The sequence below is a fragment of the Canis lupus genome, chromosome 8, assembly GCF_003254725.2.
Source record: "Canis lupus dingo isolate Sandy chromosome 8, ASM325472v2, whole genome shotgun sequence".
Lineage (NCBI taxonomy): Eukaryota > Metazoa > Chordata > Mammalia > Carnivora > Canidae > Canis > Canis lupus.
Genome location: NC_064250.1, coordinates 46,760,162 through 46,783,562, shown reverse-complemented (window position 1 = coordinate 46,783,562; position 23,401 = coordinate 46,760,162). Strand labels below are relative to the sequence as shown.

Sequence of the window (23,401 nt, the reverse complement as noted above, 5' to 3'; positions counted from 1 at the left end):
CTTTAAAAAAGAAGATTTATTCTCTGTTTGGAATAGAACATATCTATTATCTCCCCATGATTGTTGTGGAATTGATCAGCCCACACATACACATGTTTGCAAATTGATCCCAATGGATAAGTAGGAGTTCTCTAAGTTACTTACTGAATTCAGTAAGAAAAAGTCTGACAAGGATTCTTGTTGCACACTCATAATTTAATGTGTTGCATTTTTTAATGTGGTTATTCAAATGTGAACTATTCTTTTTAATTGATGACTTCCATATAGTTGACCACTGATTTTTAAACAGAAAAAATGTGTATGGAAATTGAAAAATATATTTACTACTCACTATTAGGAAATTTAAAATGCAAATCTCACCAAATCAATATGTCTTAATCTTTTTCTTTGCTGCCAAATTTGGATAATCTCTGTTTCAAAAGTAAATAGAGAATACTAAACTAACTAGTTGCTCTGCATGGGTACAGGTTCTGATTTCTTCTCTTTCCATGGATTCTTAGGCCATACAGTATGTTTTCCTGCATTTTCATGCACCCTTCCTTTTTCCCTGTCACTCCTGGTATGGATAACTCTTTAAAACTCTCACTCCCTCCCCTTCTCCAACTTTGCCCTTTACCCAACTTCTGTATGTGCTTATTGGTGTGAAACCCTGGGACATTTAGCCTATACAATAATAGCGCTCGACTTGTCCCCCTGTTCCTCCAGGAAAGGAAGTTCTTCAAAGGCTTCTTTGGAAAAGTAAGTTTAATGCCACATTCGTGCTTGCTTTATAAGGAGTTACACCCCTAGTATAGCACTGACATTCGTTTCTTTATAATACAGGAATTGATTTGACTATATATGAAAATTGATAAATTGGAAAGTTGCTATCTATGATATTAATTGTGCGTCTTTTGATACTGAAATCCAATAAAGAAAGCAAATAGGTTGTAAAGTATTATTTCCTCAAAGCTAGGTGTTTAATTTAATTTGATCTTACAAAGCTGTGCATATTAGCATATTAGTTGGATTTTTAACAAGTGGGTTTTGCTTAGTGCTCAATATTGGCAGAGAAATGGGAAGAAATATTAAGTTCAAGTGGAAATTTAATATACCCCACATTTTACATTTAATGCTAGTACTTTTTTTCAATCTAAATTAAATTTCAGGTGAAGTGAGTGAAAGTACATAAACTAAATCTCTGACGATTCTGTCATTTTTAACCTGGGCTGCTAACCTAAGAACTGTCTTAATTAGTAGTCAACCAAATATCTGTCATTGTGTGGGATGTTCCTTCTGTACATGCTTTTCAAGTAATGATTATTGAATGTTCAGATTTCCTTGGAATTAAGAATATATATACAAACAGGTAACTAACATTTTTGTGTCAGAGTTTATCATTATTTAATTTTGAGTAAGTGCTACAAAATAATTTAGGCTGGAACTTTCCAAACACTACTGCCATGGATATAAATTACTAAGAGTTAATGTGAATATAAAAATCCCATCATAATTGTTTTTTTACTACATGGTTTTGTTACTTTGAAAAATTTGTTTTAAAGAATAGTTTCCATTTTTTTCTCAAGTAAATATTTTAGTTGTAGCTGGTTTTTAAATGTTCATGTAAAAAAAAAATTAAATGTTCATGTAGATCACCTTTATACTATAAATTTGTTTATAAACATATTTGAAGAGATTTTAGATTGAATGGCTTCGTTCAGTCACTGCTATCAATCTGAAATAGAAAATCATATAATTTACCCACACATCACAATAAAATTTCTTAATAGACATTTTGGGTTTGAGTTAAATTAACAGGTCCATATCTAGAAAGAATTAATCCTATAAACATTTGCATCATTACAATTAACCCTCAACAATGCCAGGGGTCAAGGCCTCCAACTTTCCCTGAAGTTAAAAATTCCTGTATGATTTTTTTGACTCCCCAAGAACTTAACTGTAGTAACCTACTGTTGACCTTACCAACAACATAAAATCAATCAACACATATTTTTGTATATTATGTGTATTATATATATATTCTTAAAATAAGAGAAAGGAAAATATTATTAAGAAAATCTTAAGAAATACATTTATAATACTGTACTGTATAAAAAAACTGCATATAAGTGGATTTGCACAGTGCAGTGGTGTTTAAGAGTCAGCTATATAAATAGGCATTACAATTGTTAAGGAAGTTTTTTTGTAGATATTTATTCTTTTCCAAAGAGAATTTCTTAAAGCAGTTTCATATCACCATAATTATTATACAATTTAAACTAGCTTCCAAGTGATGTTTTTAATATGTCTACTTAAGTAAAACAACCTTATGTAGACCTTGTATAGAGAAGGCTACGTTGTAGAAAATACTGATTTTGTTTATAGAAAAAAAACATATTAAAATAACACTTATTAAAAAGTTACAACATGATGTTAGGGAACAAAGGTAGCTCTCACTTCAAAATCAATCCCAAAATATCAATATTCATTGCTGTACAGAATGGAGTCATGCTACACCTACAAGTGTAGCTGAACTGGGTCACACTGTGCTTGTTGGCTGTTTTCACTGCATTTTACAACATGAATTTTATGGCATGAGAAGGAAAATTAGGAGTCATCTCAATCTTTAAGATACCACTGAATTTATTATTCTCCCTGTTTTACAATGAGGAAACTAATGTTAACAAAGGTGACCTGCCCAAATTCACAGATGTAAGTTAGTAGAAGCTAAAATTTGGACCCAGATAATTTGATTCCCAGAGCCCACAGTTTTAATCACTATGCTTCATAATCACTCTGTTTTCACATTAGTTACAAAGTTAAAAGATTGAACCTTAAGGGTGCCTGGCTAGTTCTGTCTGAATGTGAAACTCCTGATCTTGGGGCTATGGGTTTGAGCCCCACACTAGGTATATAGATTACTTAAAAATAAAATCTTAAAAAAAAATAAAAATAAGAGATTTAACCTTAAAAGATGCCAATAAATAACTTCCTATAAACACATTTCACTTCCTTTCTTCTTTGAAGGTAATAATTTAACTTTGGATTTTACCTCTCAATCAACTTACTTTTTTATTAAGGCTTTAAAGAGTCCTTTTTAGTGGTTTAAACTAATATTTTATTGAATATTTAAATCATACTACTGAGTTTTAGTCTCACAGGATTTCCTTAAAAGATGCTAAGCAGATGAGCACCAGGTGTCTTGTGGCTGTATTGAATCCCTGAATTTGTAGACCTGAAACTAATATTATACTGTATGTTAACTAACTGGGGGAATTTAAATTAAAACTTCTAAAAAAGGGGGAAAAGGTTGCTAAACAACCTCATAACAGCATCTATGAACAAATGTGGTTTTCAGAATTCTTTTGTTATTAAGGGGAGAATTCTTTTTATGGCAGGGTGATTTTATTTTAATATACAATTTTTTTTTTAAAGTATAGTTAAGTCATTTAAAGAGTGGAAAACCAACAAGGAAAAAACATTATCCATAATCTTACCAGAAATGTGTTTTTATTTTTTTTAAGATTTTATTTATTTATTTATTCATGAGAGATACGGAGAGGCAGAGACATAGGCAGAGGGAGAAGCAGGCTCCATGCAGGGAGCCCAATGTGGGACTTGATCCCGGGACCATGGGATCACCCCCTGAGTCAAAGGCAGGTGCTCAACTGCTGAGCCACCTAGGTGTCCCAGAAATGTGCTTTTAAATGAAAAACTTTTATTTATTTTTTGGAAAAACTTTTTTTTTTAATAGAGCCTTTTAAATCTTTCAAATTGCTATCATTCAGCTCACTTCCACATTAATCTACTAGAAATAGGCTGATGAAAGAGACTTGGTTTGTCAAGTTTGCCAAGTCAATTGTGGTTTAATGAGAGCTGAAAATGAAGAATCTCACTGGACAGTATATGATAGGGAATTTGTTTATTTTTTTAATTAAAGTATAGTTGACATATAATATTGTTAGTTTTAGGCATACAAGATAGTGATTTTCTAATTAATTATGAGACACTATGATAAGTGTTACTTACCATCTGTAACCATACAAAGTTTCTACAATATTATTAACTATTGAATAGGAAGTTTTTAATCCAGTATAGTTTTTCATAAATTTTGATACTTTCTTAGCCTTCATGTCTTGTATGGTTTAATGGTCCAAGATAAAGAGAACAACAGTTATCAAGAGGTGTTTCCAATCAAACCCATTTGCGTGATTGTAGGTAGACAGAAGGATTATTAGCACTAAATCTGAATTTATAAATCATGGCCAGGAGAACTGCTTCATCTCCTTCCTAAGTTGTTCCTTAACCTGAACAACCAGTCATTTCTCTATTCCTGCATCACCAGTTAATAGGAGTAGTGCTCAATAGTGAACAGATAAACCTGAATCTGTTACAGTACTGTGTTATTAGCCCATTGTAAGCTTAACACACATCTTAAAACAGAAGGAAAAAACCCTGACACTTTGAAATAACTTTTCCCAAACTAGCTACATTAAATTGTTCACTGTTGTTAGGAGAGCCAAGAATGTACTCAGCTTTTTAGGAAGTACTGTATACAGCTTCATTAGTGTTTTTGGCCATACCAAGCAAATAACTTGATTAACCAAGTAATTATAATTACATGGCACTTAACATTTGAAAAAGATTTTATAATTTTAATATATTTGAGGAACTCCATGAGCTAAGTAGTCTATATTACCATTTTATCAGGAACTGACTGAATACAAAGATATGAAATGTTCTTAGGCTACCCTATTAGGTCTCTTTTTAAAGCCATCATATTAGAAAAACTCAGTTCAGTCTACTTCCTGTGAGTTCTTCTGTGTGTTCCTTTAATACTCCTGCAAAATACTTTGTTTCTGGACTCCAAAGGCTTAGAGATTTTTTTTCCCGTACACCAATCAATTTTTTGCAACATCAGCTAGTTACCCAGCAATTTAACTCAATACTAACGCTGTCTGCCTGAAGATAGTGTCTGATCCCATGGGTTAAGGATTCAGTCCCATAAGACTGCTCCCACCCTACTTCAGATGCCAATCACAAGTAATAGGTCTCCAGATTACCTATAACTTCTGTCTGGTTTGGCTACAAATCAGAGGTTCCCACAACCCCCTCTTCAGGTTTAATTTGCTAGAGCAGCTCGCAGAATTTAAGGAAATATATTATTTATTAGATTATTTAAAAGATATAATAATGGAAACAGAAGAACAGCCAGACCAAGAGCTACATAGGGTGAGGTCTGGGAAGGTTCCAAGCACAGGAGCTTCTGTCCCTTGGAGATGGAGTATGACTCCTGGTGTAGTGTGTTTTCCAACCTGGAAGCTCTCTGAACCTTGGACAATTAGGGTTTTATGGAGACTTCCTCACATAGGCATGACCAATTCTTAATTCCATTTCTAGCTCCTCTCCCTCTCTGGAGGATGAGGTATGAGATGGAGCTAAAAATTCCAAGCTTCTAATGGCTTATTCTTTCTGGTAACCAGCCCTTTTATAGGAGCCTACTCAGAGTTACCTCTCAAGTGTTCTTATCACTAAGGAATTTACAAGGATTTTAGGAGCACTGTGTCAGGGTTGGAATCAAAGACCAAATACTAGAATAAGAGATGCTTTCAGTGCTCTTATCACTTGGGAAATTAGGAAACTACAAGGGTTTCAGAAGCTCTGTGCCCAGAACCAGGGGCAGAGACCAAAAAATACCTTCCATTATCTCACAGCTATTTGCTTATATTTACATAGAGCTTTATAGTTATGATATGCTTTGACCTACTTTCTAATCTGCTACTCACAACCACTCAGTGAATTAGGATAGTTCATGAAACTACATTTTACAGATGAATAAACAAGCTCGAAGAGGTCACCTAGTTTAGTACTAAAGGGCAGTGCCTACCCTGAAACCAAGGTTTTCTGAAAGTTGGTACAGAGTTTTCTCCTACTCCATATTTTATGGTCTGTCTTTCATAAATACACTAAATAGCTTATGGGCCTTAATGCTTCCCACAAATATGCTTTGTATGCCCTGTGCACCATTTATAAACTTGAATTAGTTGCCAAAATTTCAAACACTGGAAAGTTTTTGCATAAAAACTAGAATATCTATCTTAAGAATTGGAAGATCTGACAAAATGGAATGCTTTCTATGTGGCAACAGTGGCTTGAGCTAAGTAGCCACTGTACCTTTTGTTTGCCTGTTTGCCACAATCCCTGCAACTCCCTATCATGCTTAGAGTCAGCCTGCTTTACTCCTTTTGTTACCTGCTGTTAATCCTGTAGGCATTTGAGTTTCTAAACTCCTCCCTGGACTATTATGTCACTTTGAATTGGGGTGGGGGGCAGTTCTCACTGTATAAAAAATCACAAAAATATTACATCTGTTCTAGCAGATCCTGTTAATATACCACCAAACATATTTTTTCTCATGTTCTTATGGTTTTTCAATTGTTAACTGGCATAATTAGAAATTATTATATTTTGGAGAATACATGTTTTTTTTTTAATTTTTATTTATTTATGATAGTCACAGAGAGAGAGGCAGAGACATAGGCAGAGGGAGAAGCAGGCTCCATGCACCGGGAGCCCGATGTGGGACTCGATCCCAGGTCTCCAGGATCGCGCCCTGGGCCAAAGGCAGGTGCCAAACCACTGCGCCACCCAGGGATCCCGTGAATACATGGTTTTATGTTTTATTTTTTTAAAGATTTTATTTATTCATGAGAGAGAGAGAGAGGCAGAGACACAGGCAGAGGGAGAAGCAGGCTCCATGCAGGGAGCCCAATGTGGGACTCGATCCCGTGCTCTGGGATCATGCCCTGAGCCAAAGGCAGACACTCAACTGCTGAGCCACCCAGTCATCCTAACCATGGTTGAAAAGTAATATGTTGTTATGTTGTTTTTACCTAATTCTCAAGAATGAACATTGTGTGGTATTTATAACTACTCTTAAGTATGTATACTCAACATCTGCATTCTATTTTAGATTTCCCAGATTTTCTCCTCTATAACAAATCATACTTAATGCTTATCTTCATTCTGGATCATTTTCTTTAAAGTGAGGCAATGGGGGCAGCTGGGTGGCTCAGTTGGGTAAGCATCCAGGTGTTGATCTCAGCTCAGGTCTTGATCTCAGGGTCATGAATTCAGGCCCTACACTGGGCTCCATACTTGGTGTGGAGCCTACTTAAAAAAAAAAAAAAAAAGAAAGAAAAAAAGTAAGGGACTATCTGCTGCCTCTTTCCTTATCTGCCTGTTTTTTAAATTCCTATGGCCTTTTCTCTATACATTTTACCTTTTTGTATGTTATTAGATATATCTTTTATGATTTGGGTTTTTTTCCCAAAAAAATGAATAATGAAGTATAATGAAGTGCATTATAACCTTTCTGAAGAAAAAAAGACAATCTCAAGAGTTATCAGAAGATTTCTAGTCATCCTTGGTTTCATTATTTCCTGTAACATGATCAACTAGCATGTGAAATGCGTTGGTCACTGACCTTTTCTAGTTAAAAAAAATTCATTAACTTTTGGAGTTTTTTTAAATCTTTGTATTAATAAAAACACTGGTTCTAAGGGAGCCTGGGTGATGTAGTTGGTTAAGTAATCGACTCTTGGTTACAGCTCAGGGGTCGTGATCTTGGGGTCCTGAGATTGAACCCTGCATGGGGCTCCATGCTCAGTGCGGAGCCTGCTTGAGATTCTCTCCATCTCTCTCCCCCTCTGCCTCTCCTGCTCGTGTGCACATGCTCTCTCTCTTTCTCTCTCTCAAATCTTTAAAAAAGCAAAAAACACAGTGGTTCTTAAGCTCAAGTCATAGTGTCTAAGACATACTAGGGACTGTGCTTGGCTATCCAAATATAAAGATGAGCAAGACAGTCTTCACTTTTTTTTAGCTCATTTACTATCTCATTTTTAGATAACTATTTGACACCTCCTTTTTCCTTAAGCCCCCAGAATTCCTTACTCTGTTCTCTCTTTTGGCTGATGACCTTGCTTCCTACTTCACTGAAAAAATAGAATCAATCAGAAGAAAATTCTTGCATGTGCCACCACCACATCTACTCACCTCCCTACTCTGTGCCCATATACTCTATTTTCCCTCCTATCCAAGGGATTAACTGTGCTCCCAGATGAGGCTAACTCCTCCACTAGATTCTTATTATTCTAGCTTTTACTTATTCAAGCAGTGCTCCCCACACTCTTCCATATCAGTTTTTCTTTCTGTAGTGGATCAAAACAAATCTTCATTAAAAAAAAAAAAAAGTTTCTTCTTGGTGCCTTCAGTTTCTGCTCTCCTTTTCTCCCTTAAACCTATTTAATCAGGCTTTTACCCTCCCCACTCTACTGAAGCTGTTCTTAGCAAGTTTTCTTCTGTATTGGTATTCCAAGATCCTACCTACCAACATACCTGACCTATTAGCAGATTTGTCATAGTCTGTTCCTCCCCTGCTGTAAAACACTGTTCATTTGGAGTTCAGGGATCATGATCTTGGCTTTTCCTCGTGTTGCTGCCTACTTCCCAGTCTGTGGACTCTTCTCTACCTATACCTGTCCCTTGATAATCTCTTCCAGTGTCATAGATTTAAATACCATCTCTATGCTGATGACTGAAACTTGTATCTTCAGACATCTCCTCTGAACTCCATAGTGTTATTTCCATCATAGAAGCAGTATAACATAGGGGTTAAGGGCACTAGGGACTCAGGTGCTTGCATTTAATCTTGGTTTGGCCACCTACTAGCTTTGTGACCTTTGGAAAGGTTTTTGACTATTCTCTTAAAACTCTTAACTATTTAACCCTTTTAACTATTCTGTACCTCAGTTTCCCCATCTATAAAAAAAGGATAATACTAATTCCAACCTCATGTGATTGCTATGAAGATTAAATAATAAATATAAGCAAAGTTTACAAAACAGCCTGCTGCAGTGGCTAAGTATTAGGTATTGTTATCACCATCATCATCATCATCATTAAACAGTACACCAGGCAACTCACACATCACAAAGGAAATTCCAGGACGCCTGGGTGGCTCATGGGATGCCTGGGTGGCTCAGCGGTTAAGAGCCTGTCTTCAGCCCAGGGAATGATCCCGGGGTCCTGGGATCGAGTCCCACGTCAGGCTCTCTGCAGGGAGCCTGTTTCTCCCTCTGCCTGTGTCTCTGCCTCTCTCTGTCTCTCATGAATAAATAAATAAAAATCTTAAAAAAAAAGAAAAGAAATTCCTAATCTGTCCCTCCCAAACTCTTCCCCATCTCAGTATACAGCAACTCTATACCTATGCTCTAGTCAAAAATCTAAGATCTAATCTTGACTCCTTTCTTTCTGTTATACCCTATATCCATTCCATCAAGAGTTCCTGTCTCACTACCGCCACACTGCTACCCTGGCCCAGGCCATCTTCTCTCATCCGAGTCATTGCAGCAATGTTCTACTTCCCCTGCTTTCATTGTTGTCCTCCCTACCATCTGTTCTCAGGATATCAGTCTGAGTGATCTTTTTAAGACAGAGGGCTGATTGTGTTTCTCCACTGCTCCAGATCCTCCAGTAGCTTCCTGCCTTACTCATAATAAAAGCCAAAGTCTTTTGGCCTTATAGGCCATTTGTACATTAATTCTCTCTGTCCCTTTTCCTATCTTCTCCTATTCTTGCTTCCTTAGTTTCAGCCACAACTAGCCTCCTTGAGCACACCTGGTATGCTTCTGTCTCAGGACCTTTGCACTTGCTATAACTTCTAGTTTGGAGCACACATCATCTAGATATATGTATGGCTCACTTTTTCATCTCTTTCCATTCTTTGTTCAAAAGCCCCCTTCTTAGTGGGGCATTCACTGAGAATTCATTACCTTGTAATAGCAAGGCACACCATGTTGTTGCCTGTTAGTGTGTCATTACTCTGTAATGACTGGGCTATTTCTGTGTATAGATGTGACAGAAAGACTGACTAGTGATTCTTTACACATTGGATATACTTGAATTTCATTTTGGTTTGTAGAGAAAGAACTTTGCACAATAGAATGGCAAATCACTGTTGTTCAGAAAGAGTAGTTCTGTCACTCCTGCCCAAATTGGTCTGTTTGCTGCAGTTACTTCTTAACATTTTGTAGTTATGCCATATTATGTTTCCCATGTGTCTTTATAGCATTTCTTTGCTTAACAGCTGCTTCACCTTTTTGCTCTTATCTTCATATGCCCAGTACAATTATCTTGCTCTCAAATATCACTTCTATTTGTTGATTAATTGCACATTTTTATTTCATGGTGATCTTGGAGATCTTTGGAGTTAGAACTTTGGAGTTAGCACTGAGATCTAAGTTGCAATTTATTTTATTTTTTTATTAATTTCTTAATTAATTAATTTTTAGGAAGGGGAGGGAGAGAGAGAATCTTAAGCACATCACAGAGCCTGATGCAGGGCTTGATCTCACAACCTTGAGATCATGACCTGACCAGAAATTAAGGGTCAGATGCTTAACTGACTGAGCCATCCAGGCACCCCTGAGTTGCAGTTTAAAACAATAGATAGTGGGACACCTGGATCGCTCAGTGGTTGAGTGTCTGCCTTCGGCTGAAGAGTGTGATTCGGGATCTGGGATTGAGTCCTACATGGGGCTCCCTGTGGGGAGCCTGCTTCTCCCTCTGCCTGTGTCTCTGCCTCTGTGTGTGTGTGTGACTTTCATGAATAAATAAATAAATCTTTAAAAAATAAAACAATAGATAACATATAGCCACATTTGTTTAAAAAGAAAAGGAAAGAGAAAGATTGATTCAGGGACATAATTCTAAATGAGTCTACTATTTCAATATAATGAATTGTCTTTCCAAAAAGATTTCATTAGTGATCACTTTCCAGGAATTAGAAGATTTACGTGAGAGATTGGCAAACTATGGCCCACTGTTTTTGTAAATAAACCTTTATTGGAACAAAGCTATGTCTATTTGTTTTTATGTTGTCTGTAGCTATTGTGCTACGATGGCAGAGTTGAGTAGTTGTGACATAGACTCTATAACCTACAAAGCTGTAAATATTTGACATCTGATCCCTCATAGAAAAAGTTTGCCAGGGACACCTGGGTGGCTCAGTGGTTGAGTGTCTGCCTTCGACTCAGGGCGTGATCCTGGAGTCCTGGGATCGAGTCCCGCATCGAGCTCCCTGCATGGAGCCTGCTTCTCCCTCTGCCTGTGTGTCTCTGCCTCTCTGCCTGTGTGTCTCTGCCTCTCTCTGTGTGTCTCTCATGAATAAATAAATAAAATCTTAACAAAAAAGAAAAAGACAAAGTTTGCCAATCTCTGATTTAAACAGTTTAAAAACAGGACGCCTGGGTGGCTCAGCGGTTGAGTGTCTGCCTTTGGCTCAGGGCGTGATCCTGGAATCCTGGGATCAAGTCCTGCATCAGGCTCCCTCCAGGGAGTCTGCTTCTTCCTCTGCATGTGTCTCTGCCTCTCTCTGTCTCTCATGAATAAATAATCTTTTTAAAAATAAACAGTTTAAAAACTTATTTCTCCAACGGTAAATCTGAAGTACTTCCCTGGATAATACCAATATGTAAAATAGAAGAGCATCTGTAAGGATCTGCCTACCAAGAATATCACTAACATGTGATCATAATCCTTTTTCTTTTTTTGAATGGGATCTACTTAAAAAACCTTCTGGGAAAAAAAAAAAAAAAAAAACCTTCTGGGGATAGGTAAGTAGGTAGATAACAGTTCTTTATTGTAATTAGTTATTTCAATTGCCTTTTATTGTGAGTACCTCAAATACTTAGGAGAAAGTGATCTTTCAAGTCTACTGAACTGAACCTACTATTTCTCTGTCATTTTTGCAAGCATTTTGTGTTTCTTCACTGGCGTTTTCATTTGAAGATTACCTGTGCATTCCTCTTACTTGCAGTAAAGGTTTCCTAATTCAGTAATTTGTAATAGATTCACTACCTACTCACATTTTCTCCAGTGTCGGAGCCTGTTTAATTTATATATTGGTTTATATCTGCTCATAATAAAAGATGTTTATGGCAAATGTTAATTTTAAAATTCTAAGTTGGATATATAGAGTTGAGTGGTTACTAGCTCAATTATACTTGACGCTTGTCATCTTTCACTCATAGGTTAGCCTGATCCTTCTCACATTTTACCAGTTTAAATTTGAAGTTACTGAAGTCCTTTCCATGTTAAACCCATGCTCTTTTCTTGGAGAATAAACAATTTTCTTTTTGTTGTAAAACTGTTTTTCATAATTGACTAGTCATTGTGAATAGTGAAACTGTTTTTAAAATTGAAAGTATTGGAACAAATGATGAAATAATTCTTCATATCTCACATCTACAGTACCCTAGCTACTACATTTTTATTAGTTTCTGAAGTAATATGTAGTCTTTTTTGGTAAAGGGGTGTTTGTGTTACTAATTTGTACCTAAATTCTATATTTCATACTTACTCTGGGTTATCTTTGTATTTTAGTCTTTCTGTTAGCTAACTTTGACCTTATTTCCTAGGATATTGGCTTAAATAAATTGTTTTAAGGCAAACAAAAGCAAAAATTTTTATCATTTTCTGAAAAGTGCTTAGGAATCTTAGTTTATATAAGTAGAATGGAAGACTGTAAAGTGCACAAATACTACAGGAGCATTGCTACTATAGAATTTGTATGATGAAGTCTGAACTTAAATTCAGCTACAGGTATCTTTAAGTGTTAATATCTCAATACCTGACTGAAGTAACTATATTGTGGCAGACTGTCATGACATCCAAGAATCAGTACCCAAAGTAGGAACAAATGCAAGAAGGATTCATATTATCTGTTTTCTTCCCCTATTTAGAAAATCAAAGGTGATGAAATATGACAAATACAATGCCTTGGTGATACATTAGTACCACACCATAAAATTTGTTACATACCTCAAAAAGCAGAGATGTTTTTGTAACAGTATAATTGGGCCAAAAAACTGTTATATTTTGCTATATAGAGTAAGGAGACTAAATGAGGAACAATCCTATTCAGAAAAACCTTTGAAGAGCACCTGGCTGGCTCAGTCATTGGGGTTTGTGACTCTTGATCTCGGGGTCATGAGTTGAGCCCCACATTAGCTGTAGGGATTACTTAAATAAAAACTTCTTTAAATCAATCAGTCAAGTAATCTTTGATATTTTTTTTTTTCTACTGACAGTCTCCCAACCTAGAAGCAGTCCTGTCTGTTGCCTCAGAAGCTAAACACTGCAGGCAATAATTGCACAATGAGTGGATTGATAAAGATGTACATTTCAATTCCTTACACAGAATTTTCAGTGCCATTTGGCAGTCTGTTTCACTGATCAACTGTCTCCCATTCCCTATGATAGATATTTAGCAAATTTATTCTTTCAGGAAATATTTCTTAAACTCTTATGCTGTGCCGAGCATTGTTCTAAGCTCCAAGGCTACAGCAGTGAATAATAAAGATGGAAAAACCCCTGCCCTCATGAAGCTTACCTTCTATCAAAATACAAAATGCTACAGAAGAGTTGATTAAATATGGGTTTTAACTGTTGGTAGTGAGGTAACTGCAGTCCCAATTTGTCTGAAACAGTCCCAGTATAACACTTGTTTCTGGGTTTAATAGTGCCCCCGTCCACTTTCAAAAGGGCTCCAGGGGTATTATGCTGAGTGAAGTAAGTCAGTCGGAGAAGGACAAACATTATATGTTCTCATTCATTTGGGGAATATAAATAATAGTGAAAGGGAATATAAGGGAAGGGAGAAGAAATGTGTGGGAAATATCAGAAAGGGAGACAGAACGTAAAGACTGCTAACTCTGGGAAACGAACTAGGGGTGGTAGAAGGGGAGGAGGGCGGGGGGTGGGAGTGAATGGGTGACGGGCACTGGGGGTTATTCTGTATGTTAGTAAATTGAACACCAATAAAAAATAAATTAAAAAAAAAGGGCTCCAGTTTGGACAGTAAATTATATAATCACCCTAGTTCTAAATCTTTTACGTGTATCAATTTATTTCATTCTCATAATAATCCCATGAGGTGGGATCCCTGGGTGGCGCAGCGGTTTGGTGCCTGCCTTTGACCCAGGGCGCGATCCTGGAGACCCAGGATCGAATCCCACATCGGGCTCCCGGTGCATGGAGCCTGCTTCTCCCTCTGCCTGTGTCTCTGCCTCTCTCTCTCTCTCTGTGACTATCATAAATAAATAAATAAAATTAAAAAAAAAATCCCATGAGGTATGTGAAATTAACATCATTATATAGGTATAGATATTGAAGCATAGAGAAATAATTTGCCCTTGGTTATACAAGTAAGTGACAGAACCAGAATTCAAACCCATACAGTAGCCTGGTTCCAGAGTTTATGCTCTGAGTTACTATGCTCTGCTGCTATACTGCTATTAGAAGTCTTTATCATCATATGGTTTCACTCATACAGAGAATATAAGAAATAGTGAAAGGGATTATAAAGGAAAGGAGGGGAACTGAGTGAGAAAAATTAGGGAGACAAACCATGAGAGACTCCTAACTCTGGGAAAGGAACAAAGGGTTGCAGAAGAGGAGGTGGGCAGGGGGTTGGGGTAAGTGGGTGACCACTGAGGAGGGCGCTTGATGGGATGAGCACTGGGTGTTATACTATGTGTCGGCAAATCAAACTTCAATAAAAACAAAAACAAAGAAGTCTTTACCATCTCATTCTGCAAAGTAAAGCAAGCAATCTCCTCTCCTTCACAGATAAAATTTATGGCTCTCCAGAGTGAACTTCCTCGACTTGCCAATATCTTCTTTACTAATCTATCTTCATTTTATTCACCTTTACTCCATCATCCACTTCATGGAAGGGACATCTTGTCTTCCTGTCTAAAACTTGTATTGTAGCTCCGTCCTATCCCATCCCACCTCCTAGAGGACTTGGTCTTTCTTGGGCTTTCAGTGTCCATCTTTCCACTGGCTTTTCTCATTCATCATATGTACATGATCTGTAGTTGTTGAAAGTGTGTATCTTTCAAGAAGCTTCACTGTTGAGAGAAGTTCTCTGAGGTTACTAATGATGATAAGTGGCTACCAATTACTTATTACCCTCTTTTAATTTCAAGTACTTATGTATCTCTGATCCTTTTACCAATCCTACACATACTTTACAGATGAAGAAATGGAAGCTCAGAGGGCTCCATAATTTGCTTAGCTTATGAATAATGAATAGTGGCACTGATCTTATACCAAAGACCATTCTGTTTCTAGTATATCATGCTAGTTTATCCTAATCCTTAAAGATCTCCTTTGATCCTCTGCCTGTCCTTCATTGCCCTATAGCTCTCCTTCTTTTTGTAGAAAAACATATTTGTTACCATATTTTTTCACTAGTGACTTATTAAATACACAGTCCCCCTTTCAATGTTAGATCTTAACATTTCCATCAGTTTGAAAGAAAGCAAATTCGTGACCATGAAGTAGTAGCAGGTCTCGAAATGCTAACCCGAGACTTAGTATATTCTCATATCTTCATTGTTATTGAGGAGGTAATGGGACAATATGAGCACATTTATTCCTAAAGTTCCTGAAATGGGATCCCTGGGTGGCGCAGCGGTTTAGCGCCTGCCTTTGGCCCAGGGCACGATCCTGGAGACCTAGGATCGAATCCCACGTCGGGCTCCCGGTGCATGGAGCCTGCTTCTCCCTCTGCCTGTGTCTCTGCCTCTCTCTTTCTCTCTGTGTGACTATCATAAATAAATAAAAATAAAAAAATAAAAATAAAAAATAAAGTTCTTGAAATGACCTGCATATTCTTTAATATTCAGCTGTACTAAACAGGTTTTTTTCAAAGACTATGTGAAGAAGTTATCACTGCATCTCATTTTGAATAGTACTTTCTGCTTCATTTTCAACACCAATAGGATATGGTGCATGTCCTAAAAGAAACTGTTCCCATTTGAGAATATATTCTTTTGATGCCCAGTAAAGAGTCTCAAGAGAAACCAGCTTTGGTGGTGGAGTTGGGTGAATCTGGGTCTGTAAAGACTTCTATGTTGCTTTTGTATCTTTTTTTTTTTTTTTTTTTGCTTTTGTATCTTTTAAAAGACTAAAGTTCCTTTTATTTATTTATTTTTAAGATTTTACTTATTTATTCATGAGTGACACAGAGAAAGAGGCAGAGACATAGGCAAAGGGAGAAGTAGGCTTCCCGTAGGAAGTCTAATGCGGGACTCAATCCCTGAACCCCGGGATCATGACCTGAGCCAAAGGCAGATGTTCAACCACCGAGCCACCCAGGTGCCCTCTTAAGTTTCCTTTTAAAAGCAGTCTGTTTATTGGATGAGCAGAAAAGAAAGATATGCTTGTGGCAACCAGAAAGTTTTAAGGTCTTTCAAGTTGTATAAAATGGACCTGCAGAAACGTTTAAGTGTTCTCAGGATGCAAAGTTGGCACTGAAATGTGATATCAAACCAGTTGCAAAAAGTGTACAGCAGCCATCTCTTGAGGTCAAACCTGGTACCCAGATATGCAAGAAAGCTTCAGGACACGTAGCTTGTTGGCCTTGTCCCGTATCGTCGCATAATCTGATCATGTGTGAATTTCACAAAAGATTCATATTGTTCTGCTAGTTTGATATTGAGGATTTGCTCATACTCCTCCCGAATTTTATCTGTAGTCTTTTAAGAGACGCTCACATATTATTCCAACTTGTCGGAGGGTAAAGGTGGGCTGGTCCTTCTTCATCCAGGAGGAACCTGGAGAACTAGGTGCTGTGAATGCTGAGGAATGAGGCTGACTTTATGAAGTACAAGCTTCACTCTGATTAAGCACAACTTCTAAGTGTCTCCACCTCTGATGACGACTATATTCTTGTTTTATGTTCTGAAAGATTTGTTCCGGGGTCGGAAGGCGCCGCTCGCTGTCGGGCGGGGCGGGCTGCAGCAGAGCCAGCGGCGGGGTCTGCGTCCGGGGGCCTGAGGCCCGGAGTGGGGCCCGGCAGCGGGGCACAGCGCCGCCGCTTCGGGGAACCCGGGCTCAGCAGCGCCGCCTCGAACTCCATGGGCTGCTTCAACGTCGCCCTGCACGACAAGCATATCTTTCTTTTCTGCTCTTCCAATAAACAGCTGTGCCCTATTGTGATAGATTTTTCCAAACAAAAATACCTGGAGCAGCAGTTTAGTAAAATATGCCCTCAGTGGCACTCAATAAAAGCAGTCTCAACTACTTGCATCTGAGATGCCTTTTCTTTGTTTTCATCTACAAGTTTATTCTCCATTTGTTGAAGTAACAATCTTTGTGATACTATTTCTTCATGTCTTAAAAAGGTGAATTTCTTGAAGTTATCCTTAGTCAAAGCTGCCTTATAAACTTTCTGGATTTGAGAGTCTGGACCAATACAAATAAAGATCAAGTGAAGTGCAGTGCATATGACTCTTGGGGTTGTGGATTTGAGCCCCGCGTTGGGTGTAGAGATTACTTAAAAATAAAATCTTTAAAAAAAAAAAAGATCAAGTGAAATGCTTTGAAGGTTGAAGGCAAATCATCTGACTGGGTACAAAAGCCAAAAGTGACTGGCTGTCCGAGCCCCACTCACACCTCTTCTGTGAAGATACCCACTACTGTGTCGATACTGGGTCCCAGCACCTAATTTTTGACATTTTTTTTTCAACTTTTAAATTGTGTTTTATTGAAGTATGGCTGACACTCAGTGTTACATTAGTTTTAGGTGTACAGTGTACAACACAATGGTTCAAGAAGTATCTATGTTATACTATGCTCACCATAAATGTAGCTACCATCTGTTACTACACTGTTACAGTACCATTGACTCTATTCCCTTTGCTGCACCTTTTACCCTTGTGACTCATTCATTCCATAACTGAAAGCTTTCATCATCTCCCACTCCCCTTCACTCATTTGGTCTATTCCCCCACCCTTTTCTCCTTTGTCAATCATCAGTTTGTACTCTGTATTTATGGATCTGTTTCTGTTGTTTGTTTTGTTTTTTAAATTCTACATATAAGTGAAATCATGCAGTATTTGTCTTTCTCTATCTGACTTATTTCACTTTCTCTATCTGACTTATTTCACTTAGCGTAATACCCTGTAGGTCCATCCATGTTGTCACAAATGACAAGATCTCATTCTTTTTTATGGCTGGGTAATATTACATTGTGTGTGTGTGTGCTTCTCACCTCTTCTTTATCTGTTCATCTATTGATGGATTGTTGGGGTGCTTCTGCATTTTGGCTATTATAATTAATGCTTCAAAAACATAGGGGTGCATATATCTTTTTGAATTAGTGTTTTCGTTTTCTTTGGGTAAATAACCAGTAGTGGAATTGGTAGATCATATGGTTGTTCTATTTTTAATTTTTTGAGGAACTCTCAGGCACCCCTCTCATTGTGGTTTTGATTTGCATCTCCCTGATAATTTAGTGATGTGGAGCATCTTTTCATGTATCTTTTGACCACCTGTTTGTCTTCTTTGGAAAAGTGTCTATTCAGGTCCTCAGCTCATTTCTAATCAGATTATGTTGGGTGTTGGGTTGTGTAAATTCTTTTCTGTATTTTGGATATTACCTCCTTCTCAGATACATCATTTGCAAATATTTCTCCCATTTAGTAGGTTGCCTTTTTTCATTTTGTTGGTGGTTTCCTTTGCTGTGCAAAAGCTTAGGAAAGCTTTTTTAAAGAGGGTATTTAATATTCATAGACTCTTCTTGTCTTCTACTTTTCAACTCATCCTACTCTGACTTCCACTTCTGTATTAGTCAGGACCTCCAGAGAAACAGAACCACCATCTGTTTCTCTCTCTCTTTATGCGTATACACACACACATGTATATGTATATATTTAGATATCTGTCAATACATATGGAAAGGAGGGACTTAAGAATTGGCTCATGCGATTATTGGGGCTGGCAAGTCTGAAATCTCTAGAGACTTGAGGCAGAATTTCTTCTCAGGGAAACCTGTTTTTTTTTTTTTTTTTTTTAAAGATTTTATTTATTTATTCATGATAGTCACAGAGAGAGAGAGAGGCAGAGAGACACAGGCAGAGGGAGAAGCAGGCTCCATGCACCGGGAGCCTGATGTGGGATTCGATCCCGGGTCTCCAGGATCGCGCCCTGGGCCAAAGGCAGGCGCCAAACCGCTGCGCCACCCAGGGATCCCTCAGGGAAACCTGTTTTTAACCCTTAATGTCTTCAACTGATTGGACGAAGCCTACCCATGATATCAAGGTAATCTCCTTTACCTAAACTCAACTGATTGTAAATGTTAATCACATCTACAAAATATGTTCAAAGCAATATCTAGACTACTCTTTGATAACAAACAACTGTGCAATCGTAGCCTAGCCAATTTGTCACATATAATTAACCATTACAAGTACCTTTGTCACTCTACCACATCTTCTTGGCTGCTAAATCCAATAGACACTTTTCACATCTTTTCTTGCTTGATAACTTTGCAACATTTGACATTTTGGACTCCCCACTATTTTTTGAAATCCTTTCCCTTAGTTTCAGTAGCCTTAGTGTCTCTTTTTCTGTCCTTCTGGTTATTCCTTTTATGATATTTCAAAGACTCATCTTCTCTCAGTTATTTATTGATTTTCTTTCCTGTCCTTGGCCCTCTTATTATTCCCAGGATTGGTATTTTCCAAAACTAAAATTCCATCTTAGAGTTCTCTACAGATCTATGTATCCAGTTGCCTGTTATATATCCCCTGAATATTGCATAGGCATCCCAAACTTGGCTTGTCTAAAATGGAAATCCTATTCTTCCCCACTCACACTTGCTTTTGCATCTCTTCTGTTCTTAGTGTGTGGTACTGTCTTTACCTAATTACCCAAGTCAGGAACCTGAGAGTCATCTTCCAACTTTTCCCTTTTATTTTCCATTTAAAACTTTCTCATCTCTGAGCACTGGGTGTTATACTCTATGTTGGCAAACTGAATTTAAATAGAATATTTTTTTAATATAAATAAATAATAACTTTCTCACCTCTATCCCTGTCTCAATGAAGAGAGCTTAATCCTCATTTTTTGTCATCTGGAATCTATTATGGTCTTTCTGCCTCCCGTCAGTCTCTTTCCAACCCATCTACACTACTGCCACAGTGATATTTTAAAAATGCATTTAAAAATTCAGTCAGCAGGGATCCCTGGGTGGCGCAGCGGTTTGGTGCCTGCCTTTGGCCCAGGGCGCGATCCTGGAGACCCGGGATCGAATCCCACGTCGGGCTCCCGGTGCATGGAGCCTGCTTCTCCCTCTGCCTATGTCTCTGCCTCTCTCTCTCTCTCTCTCTCTCTCTCTCTCTCTGTATGACTATCATAAATAAATAAAAATTAAAAAAAAAAATTCAGTCAGCAAAAAAAAAAAAAAAAAAAATTCAGTCAGTAGCTCCTAATTACCCACAGAATTAAGACAGAATTCTTCAGCAAGCACACAAGGCCCTCCATGACTAGGCCTTTCCTACTCTCCCACTGCTCCTTGCTCACCCATCCCACTCTCAAGGCATACTGAAGTATTTATAGAGTCCAGACTTGTCACATTGTTTGCTTGTTTTCTTCCATGTTCTGTGCTGCTGCTGCTGCCTATCATATCCACTACTTCTGTCACTTCCCTGCATCCCTACCCCTACCTCATGCATCTAGAAAAATTATTTCAGTATCTACTTTGATCTTTTCCTTCGAATAACCTTCCCGATTCCACAAATAGATGTGACCATGCCTTCTTTCTGACATCATTATACACTGTTTTCAGCTCTACTATAACACTTACTACTGTCTTATTTATTTTTTATCTAAGTGTCACCTTTCAGTGGACTGTCAACTCTTAAGTATTTCCACTGCCTGGCATGTAATAGGCTCTTATCAGATACCTAGTTACGGTGGAGATGATGATGTTCATTTAAATAAGGCCATGCCTTCCATATGGAGGAGCACAGGGCTTAGACACATACAGAGGAGAATGGTAGATATTTCTTTATCCTCTTCTGCCTTTCTCTAGAGGCTGCTGTTCCAATTTTACTACCAGATTCCTTTTGGTTTCTACTTTTTATGATCTGATACCTGTTCTTAGCCTTTATTTTGCCTTCATTTTATTTTGCTTGTATCCTTGGAGCAATTGAAGAGACAGGAAGCTGTTAAATTACCATTACAGAGTCCCACTGTCCAATTTTCATTCCATAACAGGAGAAGTCATATATTAGCTTGTTCCCACATGATTCTTGTGTGCCGAAAGAAGTCTTTTTCAGCCAGTAGAAATAATTCATGTAATAATATTAGTATTTTTTTAATCCTATGTTCCCCAAAATGTCTCCATGCATTTAATATCAAATTAAAAACTAAACTAGCTCTGTGTTAATCCTAAGAGAAGAAATCATGGTCTTTAAAGATTATTAAAGGAATAATGAAGACTTCTTGGGTGTTTAACATGAAAATTTCAGGTGACCAAGGGTTCTGCTATACACATTGGAGTCAAAGGATAGGCCAGCATCTCAATTAGGCCTATGTATTACTTTCTACTGTAAATAAATTTGTAGAAGCTACTTGTGGTGTAACTCCTTATGTATTTAATATTTATCTGACTCTTGGTTTTCTTGGTTAATTTTTTAAAGGGGTGAAGAATCTACTTATGAATGCTTTGCCCTTTGTGGAATGTGATATCTTGGTTTTGAGTCCACCTGTCCCTTCCCTTTTACTTAATTTTATCTTATTGTTTGCATTGTGTTTCTAAAATAATGGCTTTGGCTTGTTTTTTCCTGAATGTTTCTGCAGTTTGGTTTGAGTATCTGGCTTTGGGTACCCCTCCTGAACTTGGACTCCATCTGTACTTGTGACTTTTGGAAGGCAGAAGTCAGTGTTTTCTATAGAAGATGACATTTTTTTTTTAATATTATATATGTGTGTCTCCCCCTTCCTTTTTTTTGCTTTCTCTTTAAAAGACTGGAAAAAAAGCAGTTAAGGCAGTCCTGTGGGTATCAGCAGATGGACTCAGAGTTGTGGATGAAAAAACTAAGGTAAACATTTTATAAGCTTAAATATTACTGCTCATGTTTGTTTGTTTTATCCCTAATGATCAAATATAATGTTGCTAAGCTGCTGTAGTTATTCTGTAGCCTTTCACTTTGTCCAAAGTACAATCTTCTGAGATACTAGTGTTTAGGAAATAAATTTAGTTATTCATTTACCTTATGAAAAATAGAATTCTCTGAACATTTTTATTCTAAATGACAGCATGTTTAGTGTAGTAAGCATTTGCATTTAATGTTAAGATTTTATTCTTACACATTTTAAGAAAATGTTTATCCCCCACAAAGTTGATGTAAAACATGATGGGCCTTTTATAAAGTTAAAAAAACAAAAAACAATATCACATCTGAAATTTCTTTTTGTTCCTTGATAAAGGGAACTATGTTCTTAGAAAGTGGTATTTGAAATTATTAACCTGCTGTTTAACTAAAAACAATTTAAGGGAAATCTTAAGGGCTAGTAAATGGTTCATCTAGTTTTACTTAGAATCTACACAGTGCTCACTTCAGCAGCACATATACTTAGAACCTATACGATATCTCATATCATAGATGACATTTTGCATTTTAAAGAAAGTTATCCTGTGTGCCTAAAGACAGAGACATAGACTCTGACCTTAGAGAGCATCAAGTGTTATATAAACACATTTAATTAATAATTAAAATTTCCTAAGAGACCTAAAGCCTGGAGAAATCTTAACAAGAAGGCAATTTTTCAAAAAAATTCATATGTCACTGAAAGGAGGAGAGAGTCTGGCAGGTAGGTAAAGAGCAGTTTTGATGGGTAACTTATCTGATAAATTTTAAGTGACTTATTTTATTTTATTATTTTATTTTATTTTATTTTATTTTATTTTATTTTATTTTTTGTATAAATTTATTTTTTATTGGTGTTCAATTTGCCAACATATAGAATAACACCCAGTGCTCATCCCATTAAGTGCCCCCCTCAGTGTCCGTCACCCAGTCACCCCCCGCCCCCCACCCACCTCCCTTTCTACCCATCCCTGTTCGTTTCCCAGAGTGAGGAGTCTCTCATGTTCTGTCTCCCTTTCTGATATTTCCCACTCATTTTTTCTCCTTTCCCCTTTATTCCCTTTCACTATTTTTTATATTCCCCAAATGTATGAGACCATATAATGTTTGTCCTTCTCTTTTTTTTTTTTAATTTTTTTTTAAGATTTTATTATTTATTTATTCATGAGAGACACAGAGAGAGAGAGAGAGAGAGGCAGAGACACAGGCAGAGGGAGAAGCAGGCTCCATGCAGGGAGCCCGATGTGGGACTCGATCCCGGGACTCCAGGATCACATCCTGGGCTGAAGGCGGCGCTAAACCGTTGAGCCACCCAGGCTGCCCCTGTTTGTCCTTCTCGATTGACTTATTTCACTCAGCATAATACCCTGCAGTTCCATCCATGTTGAAACAAATGGTGGGTATTTGTCGTTTC

General features: G+C 37.4%; 1 protein-coding gene and 1 pseudogene across 20 annotated transcripts in view; one reads left to right on the top strand and one right to left on the bottom strand.

Moving 5' to 3' along the window:
* The window catches only part of NUMB (NUMB endocytic adaptor protein), a 162,208-nt gene that overhangs the window by 123,009 nt on the left and 15,798 nt on the right, over positions 1-23,401 (top strand). For 14 of the 20 annotated variants that reach the window (XM_049113680.1, XM_025443346.3, XM_025443337.3 and 11 more), the window contains 2 exons: positions 706-738; positions 21,865-21,939. In XM_049113680.1, the coding sequence (XP_048969637.1) occupies positions 706-738; positions 21,865-21,939 (108 nt within the window). The remainder of the gene's footprint in view (positions 1-705; positions 739-21,864; positions 21,940-23,401) is intronic. The other 6 variants (XM_025443347.3, XM_035719515.2, XM_035719516.2 and 3 more) reach the window with 1 other exon arrangement.
* Positions 16,210-18,509, bottom strand: LOC112657288 (akirin-1-like; annotated as a pseudogene).